The 22,308-nt window shown below is 35.9% G+C and overlaps 1 protein-coding gene and 1 pseudogene across 2 annotated transcripts in view; one reads left to right on the forward strand and one right to left on the reverse strand.

The window, feature by feature from the left end:
• Positions 1-22,308, forward strand: part of LUZP2 (leucine zipper protein 2) — a 448,942-nt gene that overhangs the window by 304,528 nt on the left and 122,106 nt on the right. For both annotated transcript variants that reach the window (XM_060017352.1, XM_060017353.1), the window contains exon 6: positions 21,487-21,549. In XM_060017352.1, coding sequence (XP_059873335.1) covers positions 21,487-21,549 — 63 coding nt within the window. The remainder of the gene's footprint in view (positions 1-21,486; positions 21,550-22,308) is intronic.
• On the reverse strand, positions 6,605-6,726 carry LOC132430442 (small nucleolar RNA SNORA70; annotated as a pseudogene).

The following is a 22,308-nucleotide window of genomic DNA, read 5'->3' on the forward strand; positions in this document are numbered from 1 at the left end:
AGTAGTGAATATTTTTTACATTGTTGAATATAATTTTTAAAAATAAAGGTAAATGCAGGCTCATTGATTATTTTTCTACTATAAGCCCTGCATGAGATAAGTCAGAATGGTAGCGTGACAAAAGCCTTGGTCTTTAGAGTGCTAGCTGTTATATCTATATTATGTGAAGAGCCTAGATTAGTGCCTGAGGCAGGCATTCAGTATTACTTTATTCCATCTTCCCTCAGGAAAACCATTAGACCTTAGATATTATTTTCAACATTAAAAATTGCTACGTAGAAAAAAAAATTGCTACGTAGGACTTCTGGTTGGGATAAAGTACAGGCACTGAGGAAAGAGGTGTCAAGATGAACATCTTCATGGGTCTAGCGTGTCAAAGCTGAAGCCAACTGGTGGTTATGCTTGAGGCTATGCCCTCAACCTTCTTATTACTTGGGAGACAGCTGTAAGAAGGTGCAGAATAGCAAGAACCTACAGTCATATAAAGATCTCCATCCACCTCTGTGTGTCATTGTACAAATCTCTTGACCTCTCCGAATGTCAGTTTAGTTGACTTGTCTGGTGAATAGTAATACTGCATTTTGCTAGCTACCTCACATCATTAAGAAGCTTGTATAAGTTAATAACTGTGAAGGTCTGACTGTTTTTAGTGAGTCTATATAATTTCCTACCATAATGTTTGAGCTCTAACACCTGCCAGGAATTAATAAGCATAGGAAGACCAACCCGCAGATACTGCAGAAGGACAGTAATAGGAGGTCATAAGACAGAGCCAGAAAAGAATTTAAATTTATCTATTTCTACTAACAAGGACCTACTGTTTAGCACAGGGAACTCTACTCAATACTCTGTAATGGCCTATATGGAAAAAGAATCTGAAAAAGAGTGGATATATGAATATGTATAACAAATTCACTTTGCTGTACATCTGAAACTAACACAATATTGTAAATCAACTATACACCAATAAAAATATTTTTTAAATCTATCTATTTCTTCCTCTCACTCTGCAGTGGTTTTAAAGTTTAGTGTGCATAAGACTCTCCTGGGAGTAATGCTAAAATGTAAGTTCCTGGGCCACATTACCAGAGATTCTGATTCACCCAGTTTAGGCAGGAACCAGGATTGATTTATCATTAAATACCCTATGTGGTTCTGAAGGTGACTTGAGGACCCTAATGTGAGGAATATTGACTAAAGCCTTCACCTATGATGCTTTCTCACCAGATGGATAATAAGTGGCTTAGGAGAAAAATTCATAATTAATTGATTTTTGCAGACTCATACAGCATGAGGCAGTAGGTGGACTAATGTTTTCAGCTGAAAAAAGTGCTTCTCATGTGTTCTGCTGAATAACTTTAGTACTAAAGATTTATTATTTACCAGTTTCACTTCCTATTTTAAGAGTTAAGATCCAGGTTCTAAATTAAGGTGAGAGAGGGTGATTAAATGTGGCAAATATTGATAGTTCTTCCCCAAAGCTGTTCTCTCTGTCTAAAAGATACTCTACTTTAATCTGAGCAAATTGACACCCAGAATAAACATTTCCTAACCTCCTTTTCAACTGTCTGGGCCATGTCCCAGCCCCATGTTCTGGCCACTGTTCTATAAACAAAGGAGATATATGATAGCTTCCAGGTTGTATCCATAAAGGAAATGAGTTTACTCTTCTCTTTTTTCCCCCTCCTTTGATGGTAAAATGTAAATATAGAGGTGAAGACATCATGGACCAAACAGTCAAGGGCACCATCAGAGAAGTGGCAACACATCAAGTGAGAGGAGTCTAGCCCTTAACACCTTCAAGGGATAGAATCACATGGCTTTGACTTATGCGTCAGAAAGGCAGAGAAGAGAAACTTATATCTTGTTTAAGATTCTGCTATTATGAGTCTCTATCACACAGAGCTAAACCCAGTTTATTCTAATAAATGCATCAAATAAGCACGCAGGATTAGGGCAATGCAACATCACAGTGTGAAATGCACAGTCTTAGTTATCTAAGTTGCAAAATGAATATTCTAGCACCTCCTAAGGCTATTAGAAGAACCACAAGATAAAAATATGCGTGCAAATTGCATAATAAAATGCCTATGACTTTCTAAGTGAACAGTCTTATATTGATTTTTATTACTACTGAGTAATTTATAAATCATTATTTATGACTATAAGTCATCGACTCTATGATAAAGATACTATACTATGGTTAGTAGAGTAACTGAGATAGAAAAAAACTACCTTCAACTCTAAGCTTTGAGACTTGAGTGAACTCCAAGCCAAAACACCTTGAGTGGGAAACACTAGCCCAGTCTACATTTGACATCAGACCCCTGATGAGTTTGCTGGAAAACATGACTGCAAGTCAAGCAGGGGCAATGTTGATGTTCAAGACCCTTACAAAATACAAAGGGAATGTCTGTGAAAGTGGACACTAGAAAGGTTATTTGGCTGGCTGGTTTACTATTCATGGAGAGTATACAGTGCAAGGTTTATGTTAAAGGCTTTTTGAATCATATTCCCGTCATCGTGAAAAATAACCCCATCACAGTACTGCAGCCAGAAAGATTTATGTGTGTGCTTTCACCATATTTGAGCAGGCTGCTCAGTAACAATGCTAGGGTAGCATTTGAAGGTAGCCACGTGTCACTCAGATAATCTGTATTATTTAAAATCATTCAAGGTGGGGTGGTGAAGGTGAAAGAATGGGAGTAGTCAACTTAAAATATTTCTACATGATGTGAACGAGAGAGATTTAGCTGTGAGCACAAACCCAGAAATGGAATGCCCGCTAGATTGTGTCTGTATAAATCGGGGGTGAGTTATTACATTTGCTTTCAGCAGTGCTTCTCAAACTTGCGTGAGCAGCAGAATCACCTGAAGTGCTTGTTAACATGCAGATAGCCAAGCCCCACTCTCAGAGTTTCTGTTTCTGATTCTGTGAGTTTGGGTCAGTTTGGGCCCAGTAGGTATCCAGGTGATGCTGCTGCCGGTGAAAACATATTTTGAGACCCCCTGGCTTATAGGAAGTCTCTAGTAAGGTTTGGTAGGTAAGCAAGTAGGTTATGATATCTTTCAAGGTCGTAAGGTTCCCCTCATTCTCTACCCACATAGGGGTTAGATTGTAAAATCCTAGATGGTGAAGACTGCAGCTCGTTTGTTATCGTAACTCAGCCTTTGCCTAGCACTGGACATTTCTTAGCTACTTAGGGATTTTTTTTTTTTTTTTTTGCCTTCTTTCTTCTCCTTTACCGTGGCAACAGTATGTTTACCAGGCAGCAGTACGTTCTTTCAAACGTGTCTGCATTGTGGAAAGTGCTCTGTATAGCATGACAGTAATTGCTTCACAGGAGAGAATTCCTCACGCTATGTTCATAGCTGCATTTTGGGGTCAGAGGCAGGGGTAAGCCTTTTATAAGCCTGGCCCATGGAGACAGGGGATCTGATGGAGGTCAAAACCTGGGTTTGAATCTTGGCTTTGTTTTTTATTTGCCCTGTGAGTTAAGAGATTCACTTATTCTATGTGTCCTTACTTCACTGTTACATGGGTTTTATTATTTGGAATATTCATAACTTACCTTATGAATGATACATCAATACTTAATGAGTTAATGCATTTAAAGTTCAACTATATTTTCATTCAGCTGAAAGATTTTTAGTTCTAGTTTAAGGGAAATAAAAGTTATTCTTGGTGAAGATATTTAGCAATAATAAAAAGGAATGACTGGCTACTTGCAAAAAAAATAGGGGTGGAACAGATGTCTTATCAAGATAGGTTTGTACAATGGAACAGAGATGAAGCTAGATCTGACTACCTCTCTGTGTCTATAAGGTGGGCAGGATGAGTGAGTAATGTGTAGGGGGGCTGTTGGTATGTGCATAACGACCAGAGAAGATAAATACAATCAATTGTAAAATTTTACTTGCTTAAAATTGTACATTTGGGGGCCTTCCCTGGTGGCGCAGTGGTTGAGAGTCCACCTGCCGATGCAGGGGGCACGGGTTCGTGCCCCGGTCCGGGAAGATCCCACATGCCGTGGAGCGGCTGGGCCCCTGAGCCATGGCCGCTGAGCCTGCGCGCCCGGAGCCTGTGCTCCGCAACGGGAGAGGCCACAACAGTGAGAGGCCCGCGTACGGCAAAAAAAAAAAAAAAAATGTACATTTGTAAAAATATCTCAATTTGAAAAACTATTAATATTTTCTTTAGTGTGCTTATTCATTATTTTTAATAAACAACAAAAATGATATTTATAGTTTAATTTGTGATCTCTGTTATACTGTCCATTATTTCAATAGTTCTTAAGTTCTTAACTATTAATCTGCTACTTCAGGAACTTTCAAAGAGCTCTCTATGGTATAAGACCACTTTATGAATATTAAGGTAGTTTTATTATAAAGTTTTAAAATATTTTTATTAATAACCATCCAGTTACACAATCATGCTGATATTCCTCAAGGAATATATATTTTATATGGAAGATCCAATATACTTGGTTTAAGTGGTGAATATACCGATTATTTGTCTATTGCTTTGTTGATTGTGAGGTCAGATATTGTTTTGTTTTTAATAAAGTTGAACAGATTTGTTTCCTCATTTTCATAGATTTTATATTTTATAGTAGTTTCAGTTTCACAGCAAAATTGAGTGGAAAGTACAGATACCCATATATACCCTATATCTCCATACACCTGAGGCCTCCTCCACTATCAACATCCCACACAAGAGTGGCACATTTGTTATAATCAATGAACCCACGTTGAAACCTCATTGTCGCCCGAAGTTCAAAGCTTACATTAGGGTTTACTCATGGTGTTGTATATTCTATGGGTGTTGACAAATGTATAATTACATAATCTATCTCTGCAGTCTCATAGAGAATAATTTCACTCCCCTAAAAATTTTCTGTGTTCTGCCTATTCATCCCTCCCTCCCTCAAACCCTTAGCAAATAAAAATCTTTTCACTGTCTCCATAATTTTACCTTTTCAGAATGTCATATTGTTGGAATATTATAGAATGTATACTTTTCAGATTGACATGTAATGTTCGTTTAAGTTTACTCCATGTCTTTTCATGGTTTGACAGCTCATTTCTTTTTAGTGCTGAATAATATTCCATTGTCTGGATATACCACAGTTTATTTATTCTTTCATCTACTGAAAAATATCTCGGTTGCTTCTAATTTTGGAAATTATGAATAAAGCTGCTATAAACATCCTTGCGAAGCTTTTATGTGAACCTAAGTTTTTAACTCCTTTGTGTAAACATTGCGAAGCACAATTGCTGGATCATATGTTAGAGAATATATATAGTTTTATAAGAAACTGCCAACTGTCTTCCAAAGTCATTGTATCATTTTATATTCTGACAACAGTGAATGAGAGTTCCTGCTGTTCCAAATCCTTGGCAGCATTTGGTGTTCTCAGTGTTTTGAATTTTTGCCATTCTAATAGATATGCGGTGGAATTTCACTGCTGTTTTCATTTGCAATTCCCTAATGATATATGACGTAGAACATCGATACATATATTAATGCCTTTTTTTACCTACCATACATGGGTTACAGGAGCACTTATTTAATATTTAAAGAATAAATAGATGAATGATTAAATTAATAAAATCAAAACCAAGGTTCTGACTTTAGTGGTGAAATTTCTGACACCACTAGAGGCCAAAACTGAGACGGAGAGAAGTAAATTTGACATGAAATCCTTCAGCAGCATCATGTGAGCAGCTGCCTTGTCCACAGCATTCAGAGTGCACTCTGAACACAGACGTTTCCTCCAAGAGCAAAATACTCATTCACCTGCACTCTAAATAGTTTTGATAATCATAAGTAGGGGAGCTGTCCCTCTGTGAACTGTCCTTCTGTGAGCACCCTTAACATGTTTGATCTAAGCCACAAGATCATGAGTTCAAAGCATACTTTCTTTTAGTATTATAAATATTAGAGAACCTGAAGAACAGGTAGAGCCAACTGGACAACTACTAGGCAAGTACTGATGAGCAGAAATAAAGAAAATTAAAACATAAATAAATAAATACTCCATCACAAAATGAATCTGCATACCAAATTCCAAAATACATAAAAATCCTAGTGCTAAGAAAGACAGTAAAAAAAAATTAACAAATAGAATTCAGTGTAGATAATTTTATAGAAGAATCTGACAAAAATTTTATTTCATTTTATTTTACATGAAGAGGACTTACTGGTGGCTGTGAGTAAGGAGGGGGCAGTGTCAAAGCCCTTACTAGTGCAGAGCTCGCCATTTGTCCAAGGGGTCACAACTGGGGATTTGTGTGACTCGAGGTCCTTCCTGGAAGAGCCACTTTTCAGACACCATCTCTTCAAATGCATTCACATTAAACTGGTAAAGCCCTGCTTCTTGATGATGTGGAATTTATGGCAGCCAGGGGACTTGAAGTTAGCCCTGCATAGAGCCTCAGTCACATTGTTCTCATTATGCACATTGGTGTGGATGGACATGATGTCTTAGTCAATGTGAATCCTAGCCACTGTGCCCTGGTGGTTTCCAAAGGCATCCTGCATACCTGTCTAAAGCCTAGATTGGGAACAGTATGAGGTCACATATGGATGTCTACTGGAAAGAGCTATTTCCATTGTCCCTTAGGGCAACCTGTATAATCAACAGGCTACATACACTACTATTTGTAGCCTTTGCACCCAGGTCTCTATGGGGAAAAAAGTATAATTGCCTTAATCGGCTGCACAGATAAAAATGCTAAAATAAGCGTTTCAGGTAAATCTAAAAGATAAATGCAAGAATATGAAAAATATCAATTCTTTGTAAAAATGTTAAAAGAGAAAATAAAGGAGGGGGTGGATATAAAATTTAAAAGTTATTAACCTTGAAAAAAATATGCTTATAAACACTGGAATAATTTAAAATAAAAATAAAACTATTTTAGAAACAAATACTCTTGTCTGGACAAGTTTGAAAAGAGAAATAGTAACTCATAGCATAATTTGAGGAATTAGAATTTCACACAAATAAAAAGGTATGTTTGTGCGTGTGTATGTGTCTGTGTGTGTCTGTGTATAAGTGACATGGATAAAAGATTGAGAGTCTGTAATATGTCTCTAACAGGAGTTCTTGAAAAAGAGACTGGAGAGAATGATGCAGATGCAATATTTAATTCTGTGTATGTATCTTATCATGAAGCCAATTATATGTGTTGAGTAACTTATGTACATAGTGACAAAATGGGAAGAGTCAAGAATGCTCCAAGATTTTTAGCAGGAAAAATCAGAAAGTTGGTACCATCCTTAACTGAGAGAGAGAAGACTGTAGTTGAAGAAGACTTGGGGAAAAGATGACACTAATTTTGCATACCTCAAATTTGAGATGACTACATATGATGGATGAGTTAGCTGTTTGATTTGAGAAGAGATTGTATTTAAAACCATGATCGTGGATGAAATCAATGAGGTAGTGAGGATAAAGAAAGAAAATGTCCTAGTACTCAGCCATGAGTTACTCCAGAGTTGAGATGTGTGAGAAGTGTTGGAGATTGACAAAAGACCATTGAGAATCTTAAAAAGAAAGAAAGAACACAAAACAAAGAATGAGGCGTTCCATAAGACAAGTTGAAAAAAGAGTATCTCAAGAAGGGGGAACGTGTCAAACCTTTTTTTAAAAAATTATTTTCTATTGGAGTATAGTAGCTTTGCAATGTTGTGTTAGCTTCTACTGCACAGCAAAATGAATCAGCCATACCTATACGTATAACCCCTCCCTTTTGGATTTTCCTCCCATTTAGGACACCACAGTGCATTAAGTAGAGTTCCCTGTGCTATACAGTATGTTCCCATCAGTTGTCTATTTTATACATAGTATCAATAGCGTATATGTATCAATCCCAATCTCCCGTTTTCTCCCACCCCACCCCTTTCCCCTTGGTATTCATGCATTTGTTCTCTATGTCTGTGTCTCAGAAATTTCTGCTTGTACCATTTTTCTAGGTTCCACATATATACGTTAATATATGATATTTGTTTTACTCTTTCTAACTTAGCTCACTCTGTATGACACTCTCTAGATCTTGATAATAAAACAAAAAAGACAAAACCAGGAATTGCCCCATGAATTTAGCAGCAGTGAGATCAAACATTTTTAAAAAGTGCAAATATTGCTTATGGATATATATACATATTGAATTGTATACCAAATTCAGGCTAAAATATATGAAAAAAACTTGGTCTCTTTTTCACTTTAATAAGACACATCCCTTATTAGTGGAGTCAGGTTTATGGTAATACTAAAACAAGATAATTATTCTGTCAATGCCCCTATCACTTCAGTGTATAAAACCATCAACAGGACTAATTTATGTCAGCTTGGAGCATAAAAGCAAATGGTAATCCTATTCTTCCTGCCACACCTCACAGGAATTTTCCAGTGATCCTGGGAGGAAAACAGAAACCCCAAGTATGAAATAAATTATCTTCCTTTGAAATTTTAACAGTTAAACTTTATTGTCCGGCTTGAACTATAACATCAGATCTTTGTTAGTACTAACTTTAAAAGGAATTGCTCACAACAGTCAATATTTGGCAAGCTTCAATTAAATCATAAATAATAAACTGGGTCCAAATTTATTCTTGTAAGTAAGATTTGATGACCTTTAGTCATTACAAATGCAATGGTGACTGATTAGCAAAGATGGAACAAAACAATTTTTAAAGTTAATGACATTAGCTTTAAATGTCATAGTGTTGATATGTCTTATGCAGTTGTACCACTTGTATTTGAATGTGGAAATACGTTCCAACACTTTTTTTTTAAATCCCGGGGCTGAGGAAATGGTAAAATAAATTTTTGTAAAACTCCAAAAACAGAGTTTTACTCAATTGCTATAAGTCTCTCAGGTGGATTCCTAGGACGAACTGGCTTTTTGGGGCTGGGAATTCCCAGAATTGCAAAGAGAGGGTGGCAGGTGTTCAAGTCTTAACTGGGCAAATCAGGAAGATAATATTCTCAGGAGTAATTACAAGTGAATTAGCTGATCTTTCCTAATGATTTCACAACAAATTTACCTTGCCTTGTTACTGCTCTAGGGGCAAAGCTAGTTTATAAACCATAATTTATTTTATTGCCTGGAGGGGTTTTACTGGCTGGTGAAAGTGCATGTGTCTGGAATTAAAAACTCAAAGACTAATTCAATGTTTATGTACATTTTGGTTATTGCCCATGCATTATTCAGTAGAAATCCAGGACTTGTCTTTATTGTTTTTTGCTTGTTTGTTTGTTTTTCCACAAGCAGAGAATTAGTAAAAACTTCTACCAGAAGATCATGGGTTCTGGTAGAGGTTAAACCTGGACAAATCCCAGCTCTACCACTTAGTAGCTGCTTGAACATGGGCAGGTTAAATAACGTCATTAAGCCTTAGGTTGGTCATTTCTAACATGGAAATGATTAAGAATGTTTTGCCTGTAGGGCTGCTGCAAAGATTCAATGAAATAATATATGTAAAGCACGTTGTACAATACCTGGCACAAAATAAGCATTTAACAAATGCTAGTTTAAATACACACACTCAACACTCAGTGATTTTTCCCAGTTTTATTGAGTAATAATTGTAACATTGTCTAAGTTTAAGGTGTACAGCATGTTGACTTGATACATTTATATATTGCAGTATAATTACTACCATAGCATTAGCTAACACCCCCATCACCCCACATAATTACCATTTCTTTTTTTTGTGGTGAGAACATTTAAGATCTACTCTCGGGCTTCCCTGGTGGCGCAGTGGTTGAGAGTCCGCCTGCCGATGCAGGGGACACGGGTTCGTGCCCCGGTCTGGGAAGATCCCACATGCCGCGGAGCGGCTGGGCCCGTGAGTCATGGCCGCTGAGCCTGCGCGTCCGGAGCCTGTGCTCCGCAACGGGAGAGGCCACAGCAGTGAGAGGCCCACGTACCGCCAAAAAAAAAAAAAGATCTACTCTCTTAGCAACTTTCAATTATATAATACAGTATCATTAACTATAGACCACAACATTGTGCATTAGATCCCCAGAACTTATTCATCTTCTAACTAGAAGTTTGTATCTTTTGACCAATATCTCCATTTTCCCAACTGTCCAGTTCCTGGTAATCACTATTCTACTCTCTTTTCCTACAAGTTTAGCTTTTTTAGATTCCACATATGAGATATTATGCAGTATTTGTCTTACTCTATCTAACTTATCTTACTTAGCATAATGCCTTCAAGGTCCATCTATGTTGTTGCAAAAGGCAGGATTTCCTTCTTTCTCATGAATGAATAATATTCCAAAATGTATGTGTGTATATATGGATTGGCCAGAAAGTTCGTTTGTTTTTTTCTGTAAGGTCTAATGGAAAAAACCCAAATGAACCTTTTGGCCAACCCAACATCTAGATCTATACTCAATATGATACATTCTTTATCCATTCATCCATTGACAGACACTTAGGTTGTTTCCATATCTTGGCTATTGTAAATAATGCTGCAGTAAACCTGGGAATATCTTCTCTATCTCCTGTTTTCATTTCCTTTGGATATATACCAGAAATGGGATTGCTAGATCGTAGGGTAATTCTATTTAAACTCCATACTGTTTTCCATAGTGGCTGCACTAATTTCCATTCCCAGCTTTAGTGCACTAGTATTCCCTTTTCTCCACATCCTCAAAAACACTTGCTATCTCTTATCTTTTTGATAATGGCCATTCTAACAGGTGTGAAGTGATATCTCATTGTGGTTTGTGGTTTTGTTTTGCATTTCCCTGATAATTAGTAATGTTGAGCACCTTTTCATGTACCTGTTGGCCATTTATATGTTTCTTTGGAAAAATGTCTATTCAGTTCCCCAAGTCTTTTTTTCTTAATTCTTTTTTAAAGATTTTTATTGGAATGTAGTTGCTTTACAATATTGTGTTAGTTTATACTGTACAGCAAAGTGAATCAGCTATACATATATATATATATATATATATATCCCCTCTTTTGGGGATTTGCTTCTCATTTACGTCACCACAGAGCACTGAATAGAGTTCCCTGTGCTATACAGTACGTTCTCACTAGTTATCTATTTTATACGTAGTATCAATAGTGGATATATGTCAATCCCAATCTCCTAATTCATTCTACTCCCTCCTTTCCCCCTTGGTATCCATACATTTGTTTTCTACGTCTGCGTCTCTATTTCTGCTTTATAAATAAGATCATCTATACCAATTTTTTCAGATTCCACATACATGCATTAATATACAATATTTGTTTTTCTCTTTCTGACTTACTTCACTTTGTATAACACTATCTAGGTCCATCCATGTCTCTACAAATGACCCAATTTCATTCCTTTTTATGGCTGAGTAATATTCCATTGTATATATGTACCACATCTTCTTTATCCATTCCTCTATTGATGGACATTTAGGTTGCTTCCATGTCCTGGATATTGTAAATAGAGCTGCAATGAACATTTTAGTACATGACTCTTTTTGAATTATGGTTTTCTCAGGGTATATACCCAGTAATGGGATTGCTGTGTAGTATGGTAGTTCTAGTTTTAGTTTTTTAAGGAACTTCCATACTGTTCTCCATAGTGGCTGAACCAATTCACATTCACACCAGCAATGCAAGAGGGTTTCCTTTTCTCCACACCCTCTCCAGCATTTATTGTTTGTAGATTTTTTGATGATGGCCATTCTGACCGGTGTGAGATGATATCTCATTGTAGTTTTGATTTGCATTTCTCTAATGATTAGTGATGTTGAGCATTCTTTCATGTGTTTGTTGGCCATCTGTATATCTTCTTTGGAGAAATGTCTATTTAGGTCTTCTGCCCATTTTTGGATTGGGTTGTTTGTTTTTTTAATATTGAGCTGCATGAGCTGCTTGTAAGTTTTGGAGATTAATCCTTTGTCAGTTGCTTCATTTGCAAATATTTTTTGCCATTCTGAGGGTTGTCTTTTTGTCTTGTTTATGGTTTATGCTTTCCTTTGCTGTGCAAAAGCTTTTAAGTCCCATTTATTTATTTTTGTTTTTATTCTCATTACTGTAGGAGGTGGGTTAAAAAAGATCTTGCTGTGATTTATGTCAAAGAGTGTTCTGGCTATGTTTTCCTCTAAGAGTTTTATAGTGTCCAGCCTTACATTTAGGTCTTTAATCCATTTTGAGTTTATTTTTGTGTATGGTGTTGGGGAGTGTTCTAATTTCATTCTTTTACTTGTAGCTGTCCAGTTTTCCCAGCACCACTTATTGAAGAGACTGTCTTTTCTCCATTGTATGTTCTTGCTTCCTTTGTCATAGATTAGTTAACCATATCAGAACTCACTAATTTTTAATCAGATTTTTTCTTTTGTTACTGAGTTGTATGAGTTTTTAATTCTCTGTACAAAATATTGCCTAAAACTTAACTGCTAAGTAAACCTATATGGTGACAATCTTTAGATGTTACTGAATTTGAAATCCCAAATTCTTCCTACTTTATTTTTCTAAAGAGTAAATCTGATCATTTGACTTTCATGCTAAACATTCAGTGCCATGGCTTCAATGGCATACAGGGCCCTGTTTGACTAACCCCAAAGCTCCTCTCCCATCTTATCTCTCAACTCTTTTGAGCATCCTGTGGTCTAGCACACATACTATTCTCTCTCTTTTGCCATTTCTTATTATTTGGCTGCTCCTTTACACTTCTAAAGATAGTTCAATATCATTCCCTGAGTAGGTGCCTCTCTAGAGACTTTGAGTGCCACTGCCAGACTCCTTCATGGATTGTGAACTCCTTGAAGAGAGGGATTGTTTTAGCTCCATTACTAGTACATAAAAAGTTTGTATAACTTGACACGAATATTAATGCTGGGCTTCCCTGGTGGTGCAGTGATTAAGAATCCGCCTGCCAATGCAGGGGACATGGGCTCAAGCCCTGGTCGGGGAAGATCCCACGTGCCACAGAGCCAGTGCGCCACAACTACTGAGCCTGCACTCTAGAGCCCGTGAGCCACAAGTACTTAGCCCGCATGCCACAGCTACTGAAGCCCATGCCTAGAGCCTGTGCTCCGCAGCAGGAGAAGCCACCACAATGAGAAGCCTGTGCACCACAGCAAAGAGTAGCCCCCGCTCGCCACAACTAGAGAAAGCCCGTGTGCAGCAACGAAGACCCAATGCAGACAAAAATAAATACATTTATTAAAAACAAAAAAAGAATATTAATGCTTTCTTTCATGAAGTTATTTCTGGAATGAATGGCATTTCATATATTTAGCAAAAATGTTTAACCCGTTAGAATGAGAGCTCTCTGATAAGGGAAGGGGGTTTTAATGACAGCAGAAGCAGGTTCTATTTCCAAGAGAATCATCTATTTTAAAGGAAGACCAAATCAGACATAAAGAGAAATACTACTGAGAGCAGTGACTTCCACAATAAACTTTTATCTGTATGAGAAATTAGAGGGCTCAAGAGCTAGAATCTTATCTGTCATCTTCTAAAATAATAGTATATATAAAAATTGAGATGCCAAAACTCTGAATCTTCTTGGAATGCTGTCATAATCATCAAAAAGAGTATTCTCTGTTTTTGCAAGACAAACTGAATTTTATTGAAATAATAAGAGCTAATATTTATTGAGCACTTACCATGTGACAGTCATGTTATAAATGTTTTGTTTATATCGTCTCACTTAATACAACCACCCCATTTGTCATGATAGTTACCTCATTTTATGAGTGGAAAAACAGAGGCACCAGAGGTTACGAGATGCATCAAAAATCACAGAGCTTATGAAAAAGTGGGATTTCAATACAGTTGTTCTGTCCTAAGAGCCCAGCCACTGTGCCATATTATATCCATAGTATTTGAAAAGGGCTCTTGTAGGTATGGGATATTCCCTGTGCTGACTGGCACAGAGAATAATTACTATACTTGGTAAATTGGACTGTATTATAACTATATTTTAACTGACATCAGAAAAAATCATCATCTCATGTCCCTCATGTCCCCTCTCAATAGTCCTGAAGCTGCAAGAAATCTGAGATATTCTTCATTATTTCACACATGTTGACACTGAGTGTCTAGGGGTTAAAGGACTTACACTAGATATTAGAGCTAGTTTTGTGCTAAGAATAAAACTCTCATGAATCACTCTTAAATTTTCTAATGAATTAGAGCCAAGTTCAGTATCTCAACCTGTTCCTGAGATAACCTCAATGAGGAAATCTTTGAGCACTTGTAAAACTTTTGTTACACCTGCAACAAATTTAGAATTCACGTTGGCAAGGCCAACACTCATCTGGGGTATCTGCCATCACTTGGATAATTTCATGGCTGTAGGGTGGTTTTAAGTGTTTATAGGATGATCCTATCACTCATGTCTACTCAATTCTAAATCTTTCTGTAAAAATGTAAATCTTAATTAAAGTAGAAACGAGTCCACATATAGGTTTTAAATCATAACATTATATTTAAACAAAGGAATGATTTTTAAAAAGTAGTGTAAATATTTGGTTTTCAACGAAGTATCTTTCTTGCTGCCTATATTATATTTTACTATAATTTAAAAGAGAATATCTAAGGGGTTTTTTTTTGACCAAAGGCCTAAAGCTCTGTATTTTTATTTTAATATATATAGGTGGCTGATTCCCTTTGGCCTTTTTCTCCATTATCGACTTGAAACTATTTTATAGACAATTTTATCTTTATCCATTTTGAAATTCTACTTTTTCCTTCTGTGTGGCTTAGAATAAATAAAAAGACCTTATACAAATTTCTTATTTTCCCTAGTTCCTATGCAGCTGAGTGTTTCTCCCCTTTATTGATCTCTTCACCCCTTATTTTAAAACAGAAATAATCTTTAAATTTTAAGGAGTCATCAATCGTTAAAGTGGATTGTGACTTAACAACTTCCTGGGGTAGAGGGAACCATAAATACTAAATGAAAAGTGCATAATGTTGTAGATCACGTCCTGATTTTAGAAACATTAAAAAGAGAAAAAATTGTGCATCCCAAGAATTGATGAAATACGCATTCATTGTTTAGATTTCAGTCCAGTAACCCATCCATTTCCTGAGCTGTTCTCAGAAAGAGACTGTTAGGGAATTTATAAAATATTATAACATCTGCCAATATTTTAGAAGCAAAGTATTTAAGTCACATCTTACCCCTAAACTCTATTGCTTTTCTTTATATGGGTTATAAGTTTTCCAGTTGCAACCGTATTTGAAAGGACATGTCCATTTTTCAGGCATTTTAAAAACACATTTAAATTGAAACAAATGTGGCTCTGAAGCATTCATATATAGTGGTTTATGCACAGTTTTAGGAAGTTTTAAAATAGGAGATGCTTCCTGCAGTGAGACGCAGAAATCTCTGGTTTTATTTTGAATACCACTTGCGGGTGTTTTTACTTTTGGTTTATACCTAATTGCACTTTGGAGACATTAACACATGTTTTCAGCTGCCTGGCAGCAGTCGTATATTTTATTTAAGTCCAGAAAATAATGTGACAAACACATTTACATTATTTATTATATTTGACAATCCTAAGTGTCCCCAGATTTTGACTTTTACCATGAAAATTCATTGAGACCTCATCAACCCACCTTGTAATTAAGTACACTGATTTACAACCTCTCATTCAACTGTCACAGTAACTATTCCTGTCTTATAATTATGGATACCTCCTCCTACTTGGTTCTTGCCTATTTTCTGAACCTTATTCCCCAAGTTTTCTACATGAAATCTTCACAATAAATTCATGCTTTGCTTGATTTAGCCATTATTGGTTTCTATTATTTGCAAGCAAAAATCCTGATTAATACCTAATTTCATTTGAAAGAACAATGTAAAATGGAAACTCCTAGTAATTTTGGAATTTTTACATTTACGTATTGCAAGATTATAGAGATTTATATCTCTTTCTGTTTTGGAACCCAGAATGTCTGTTGGGTTTGAGCTACCAAGTAAGCTGTACTGAAAATGTGATGTTTAAAGTTCCCAGGCAAAAATCAAAGCTAGATTAGCAGATCTAACTATTAAAAATATTTTGTTACTATCAGATTTGAGTTTGAGTTTTATCATAGAGATAAGGGGAGATATTAAATGGCATTTTAGGTATATTCCCAAGAAGCTGGGTTCCTAAGAAGGCTGTAGGGACATTTGTTTTAAGCCACCCCAAATTTGTACAGAATCCAACTGAGAGACATTCCTTTAGTGGGTAGTAAGCAGAGCCTGCCTTTTATTTAGAGAAGCCAAAATAGGTGGATATATTCTCTGCCCACATCCTGATAAGCATGAGCATTAGATATAAGCTTGGATGTTTGTTTCTTTTGTTGGAGGGAGGCTACTCTGAATTTTAGGGCAGTGAGAGAATTAACGATCATGTAGGGATAGGTGGAAAAAAAGATTTAAGTATGGTGTCAAGAGAACAGAGCAGCTGGTGCTAGAAGCATGTAGCTGAAAAATCCAGGTGTATACACACTAGCTTCAGGCAAGTGTAGAACAGGGGAGAAGGACCAAGAACATCAGTAGAATTCAGTATTTCTCTATACTCGTGTGTTCTTTTTCTATGTTATATTCAGTCTCAGGTGAGTTCTGACATAGTGATGACCCTTGGCACATTTTCCTCAATAATTCTTGAAAATGAGAGTTTTATATTTGAGTCTCACCAGCAACTTTTATGTTAACTTTACCAACTCTGGATCAAGCCTCTGATTGGCTGAGCTTGAGTTTCATCCTTTGCCTTGATAGAGTGGGTAAAGTTAGTGTCACACAAGCCACGTGGAATTAGCATGGAAAAATATTTTTCACAAGAAAAAGCAAGGTACAGTTATTAGAAGAAGGGATAGTAGAAGTATGACAGGCAAGAAAAACAGACATCTAAACGTTTTATAATTCTTTTAATCTACTTTTTCTTATGTCCCCTCAAGCGAGGCATAATCATTATTGGATCCTAGCATTTGGGGCATAATTACATGTGTACATTGTTATTTTAGACCTTGTAAAAGTACCATTAAGTTTGATAGGGATGAGATCCATTGTTTAGAAGGTAGATAAAATGATACAAGTCTGATTAAACTGTAAAGGCTATGTTCTTTTTTTTTTTCTTTCTTTTTTTTTTTTTTTTTGTGGTACGTGGGCCTTTCACTGCCGTGGCCTCTCCTGTTGCAGAGCACAGGCTCCGGATGCGCAGGCTCAGCGGCCATGGCTCACCGGCCCAGCTGCTCCGCGGCACGTGGGATCTTCCCGGACCGGGGCACAAACTCGCGTCCCCTGCATCGGCAGGCGGACTCCCAACAACTGCGCCACCAGGGAAGCCCAAGACTATGATCTTAATGCCTAAATGATAACAAGTCAATTCTTTCTGGGATTAAAGAAGAATATGATCACTAACGTTGAGTAGAAAGGTTAAATCAGTGAATTGTCTGAGAATCAGCATTCCCTCTCCAATGTTCTGTGCCATCCATGTTTCTGAAAAACATGCCAGCTAAGAACTATCTCAATAAGGGCCTTGATAAGTCTTCCTTGTATCTGACAATTGGCCCCATTATGGGTGATTATAGTTAATTATCCTCATTTCTGGATTTATTTCAAAATAGTGAAATAGTCTAATTCTTAAGCTCTGGAAATGACATTTATCTTAATGGAAACATATTGTTTACACAGTTGCCCAGAATTATCAACTGCCACAGCAGACTGTGGACACACAACATAATCACTGCTCATTTTTGTTGTGGCCACAGGATATCCATGCAGGACAATCTTCCTTGTGCTAATCCAGTTGCATGGTCCAAGTCTATCACACATATTTGAAGAGAAATATTCACTGCTTTATCTATCACTTCAGCATTGAACAGAATGAACAAAAGGAAAAGAAAGAAAAAAATAAATTAAAGAAAGGAAGGAATAAAGAAGGAAAAAGAAAAAAGGGAATAAAAACTTTTAACTGAAGATGCAAATTTTAAGTAGTATAGATTACATACACCAATTCTGAGATATGTTATTAACTTTATTATCATTTCTAATAAATTTACTCATGTATGGATGGTTTGTGTTAACACATAAGGCCTCATATTAGATGTACTTCACTAATCTTGTCTCAATTTTATTTATTTATCTTAATTTTATTTTTTAGCTATTTTAACTTTCTATTTTGAGATAACTGCTCCCAGTTTTATTGAGAAATAATTGACATACATCACTGTATAATTTAAGGCATATATCATGATGGTTTGATTTACATATATTGTGAAATGATGACCATGGTAGGTTTAGCCCATCCATCTTCTCATATAGATACAGTAAAAAGCAAAGAAAGAAAGAAGGAAAAATATTTTCCTTGTGATCAGAGCTCTTAGGATTTTCTCTCTTAACAATTTTTCTATATATCATACATCAGTGTTAGCTATAGTTATCATGCTGGACATTACGTCCCTAGAACATATTTATCTTATAACTGGAAATTTGTACCTCTTGACCACCTTCCTCCACTTACCCCTCCTTGTACCCTTCACCTTGGTAATCATAAGTCTGTGAGTTTGTTTTTTTTTATTTAGTTTCTCTATCTGACTTATCTTCCTTCAGATTTCATCCATGTTGTTACTAATGGTAGTATTTCCTCATTTTAATGGCTGTTTTACATACATATATATCACAGCGTCTCTGTTCATTCATCCATCAGTGGACACTTAGGTTGTTTCCATGTCTTGGCTACTGTAAATATTGCTGCTATGAACACGGGGTGGGGCGGGGGGGCTGTACAGATATCTTTTCAAGTTAATGTTTTCTTTTTCTTTGGTTATATTCCAAGAAGTGGAATTGCTGGATCTTATGGTAGTTCTATTTTTAATTTTTTGAGTATCCTCCATACTGTTTTCATAGTGGCTGTAGCAATTTACAATTCCACCAGAAGTGCACAAAGATTCCCTTTTCTCTGCATTCATGCCAGCATTTATCTCTTGTCTTTTGATGATGGCCATTCTAACAGGCATGAAGTGATATTTTATCATTTCAATCTGCTTTTCCCTAATGACTAGTGATGTTGAGGATTTTTTCATGTACCTGTTGACCTTTTCTATATCTTCTTTGGAGAAATGTCTATTCAGGTCCTTTGTCCATTTTTTAATTAGGTTATTATTATTTTTTTTGCTATTGAGTTATATGAGTTCTTTACATGTTTTAGATATTAACCCCTTATCATCAAATATATGGTTTGCAACTTTTTTTTTCACCATTTCGTAGGTTTTCTTTTTACTTGTTGATGGTTTCTTTTGCTATGCAGAAGTTATTTAGTTTGATGCAGTCCCACTTGCTATTTTTTTGCTTGTGCTTTAACTGTCAGATCCAAAAAGACATTACAAACATTGGAGTAGCAAATTAATACAGAATGTTCTCATGTACCTTTACCCCAAACCTCTAATGTAACATCATACAATGATACTACAATTATTAAGCCAGAAAATTAACATTAATACAATATTAGTAAACAAACTATAGACCTTATTTGAATTTCACCCATCTTTCCACTAAAAAACTGTAACCATAAAAATGATGAAAATCAAAGTGAATAACAGATCTCTAGAGATAGTAAAGATATATCCCTTATGTACAAAAACAATAAGAGAAATCAAAAAAGAAAAATAGACAATTTCAATAGAAAAAATATTAAGATTACACATGTCGAAAATATCATAAATAGACATGTACAGAAGGAAACTTAGGGTATTTTTTTTAACCTACAGACTGAGCAACACTGCAGAGTTAGAACATCAATATGTATCTCGTTATTATAGTTTATGAGCTTTTAAATACAGGAATACTGTACATTAAATACTCTTTAAAAACCTTAATCTTGTGTTTTGTTGTATAATGAGTACAAATATTTGCAAAAATAACATTACTAAGTGAATCAAGATAACTCCTCATTTGTGTAAAACATTTCAAGGTATTAAAATTCTAAGTAAGTTTTTTACAATTTCAACTCTTAGCTAAGGAGGAAAAGTTAGACAAAGGATTCTTTCAAACTGAGGCAGCTGTACCCACTGTCTGCATGACAGGAAAATAAAATAGGAAATGGTGTGCATAATCAGGTGAGAATTGTGTGTGAAGAAGTCTTTTTTTTTTTGTACATTTTATTTATTTATTTTTAATGTATCTTTATTGAAGTATAACTGCTTCACAATACTACACTAGCCTCTGCCACACAACAAAGTGAATCAGCCATATGCATACATACATCCCATAACCCCTCCCTCTTGAGCCTCCCTCCCACCCTCCCTATCCCACCCCTCTAAGTCGTTGCAAAGCACTGAGCTGATCTCCCTGTGCTATGCTGCTGCTTCCCATTAGCTATTTTACATTTGGTAGTGTATATATGTCGATGCTACTCTCACTTCGCCCCAGCTTCTCCCTCCCCTCTGTGTCCTCAAGTCCATTATCTATGTCTATGTCTTTACTCCTGTCCTGCCACTAGGTTCATCAGTAACAGTGCAGTAAGTCAGAAAGAGATCAACAAATACCGTATGCTAACGCATGTATACGGAACCTAAAAAAAAAAAAAAAAAAAAGGTACTGATGAAGAAGAAGTCTTAAATTTGATGTATTCATTCATTCAGTTATTCATTCACGCTGCATAAATTTAATTCAATTTGCTTATGATGCTCATCAAATTGACTCTCTTTAGAGCCATTATATATGAGATGTACTTTCCATTACATTGTTTGCTCCTGTAGAGACAGTACAAAGTCTAAATCCTGTGGGTTTTACAAAGTTTTCTGCTCTCCTTTAGCCTGCCTGTCTAAAAGAAGAGTAGGTACTCAGTTATGGGACAAAGAAAAGCCTGAGTGTAATGAGGGATATATAATTGACTCACTGTAAGGGTTTAGATTCAGATGGCTAACACTTTGCTTCCATTTCTAAAGTAACAAGTAACATTCTTTCTATGAAAGTCCAGCAAATAGAGTACACTTTTGAGGCCTGGAAGAAGAAATAGTTTCTGAGCATCAAGAAGCACTTTGAGTGCAATGCACAGGTGTCAGGAATATAAGTGGACTCTAAACCCATAACATTTAAAGGAAATTCAGACCCTAGAGTGTCTGTGACTATATTAGACTAGATTCCAAGGTGACCAGCATCCAGATGATGGTAGAAATAAATGTTTGCTGTTTAGAGGGGTGCTTTAAGAAACTAGTACCAACTACACATTTGAAACTAAAATTATTTTATAAGACAACATACATGAATATAATAAAACAGAGTTAAATGTAAGACCAAAGAAAGTTCCATATTTTCTAATAAATGTGTTAATGCTAATATGTCAGATTTTTTATTACATAAAGGAAACATTCTTTTACATTACAGATTCAACTCAATTTATTGCAAATCCACTACATCTCATATCATGAAGGACTTATCTGTGAACAAGACATAGAGAAATACTGCTGACATATTTAAGGAAATTTTTAATATTTTATAACTTCTTAGCAATAAAACTATGTTTCTTTCTTCAGAATAAAAGCTTGAAACACAAACTCTTGTCAGGAAACAAGCTATGTGGAATACATGCAGAAGAGGTAAGTTTTCACTTCTTATAGTTTCAACTGAATAGAAACAATATTAGTGCCAATTTTTTTTGTTAAACCCAGACATCTGGTGATGGTTTTCCCCTAAAACATAAATGCAAACATTGGAATAAGAAAATAAAAACACATTTTAAACTTCTAGGTATTTTTGGATGTTTTGACAGTTCATCTCCAAAACGAAAAAGAAAAATTTTAAGCCAGTTAAGTGTCACTTTCCTAAATGATATTCTGGATTCCTTCCTTAACTGGATTATCAGGATTTCCTCACTAGCAAACACCTGGAAGGCCATGAAATTTTCACTTTTGGTACCTTCTATGTGATGTCTACACAGTTTTGCAGTGACAATCAAGTGTCAAAATGAGGATCTAGGACTGACCATAAAACTTAAGAAACAAATAGAGTCATTGGTTCTATTTGCTGGACAAGAATATCATCTCATACATTTCTCAGGGGGAAAAAAGTCATTCTGTTTAGTCCAGGTTTAATTAAAATCAATTTTTTGTCCTCTTGATCTTCCAAATCAATCTGTACTTTATTTAATGTTGTAGAAATATAGCTCATAGTCAACAATTCTTAGTAATAGTAAAGACATAGTAGAAATAGTGCCATAGTAAGTGATTCTTTATACCTCAAGGAGAGGAGACAGCATTCAGTGTATTAGCTGGAGCCTCAAAGAAGCATACACAAAGAAAAGATTAGTCGTGCAAATTTTTTTTAGTGGAAAAGCCTGTGAATGATAAGGAACAGGC

The sequence above is a fragment of the Delphinus delphis genome, chromosome 8 (genome assembly GCF_949987515.2).
Source record: "Delphinus delphis chromosome 8, mDelDel1.2, whole genome shotgun sequence".
Classification (NCBI taxonomy): Eukaryota; Metazoa; Chordata; class Mammalia; order Artiodactyla; family Delphinidae; genus Delphinus; species Delphinus delphis.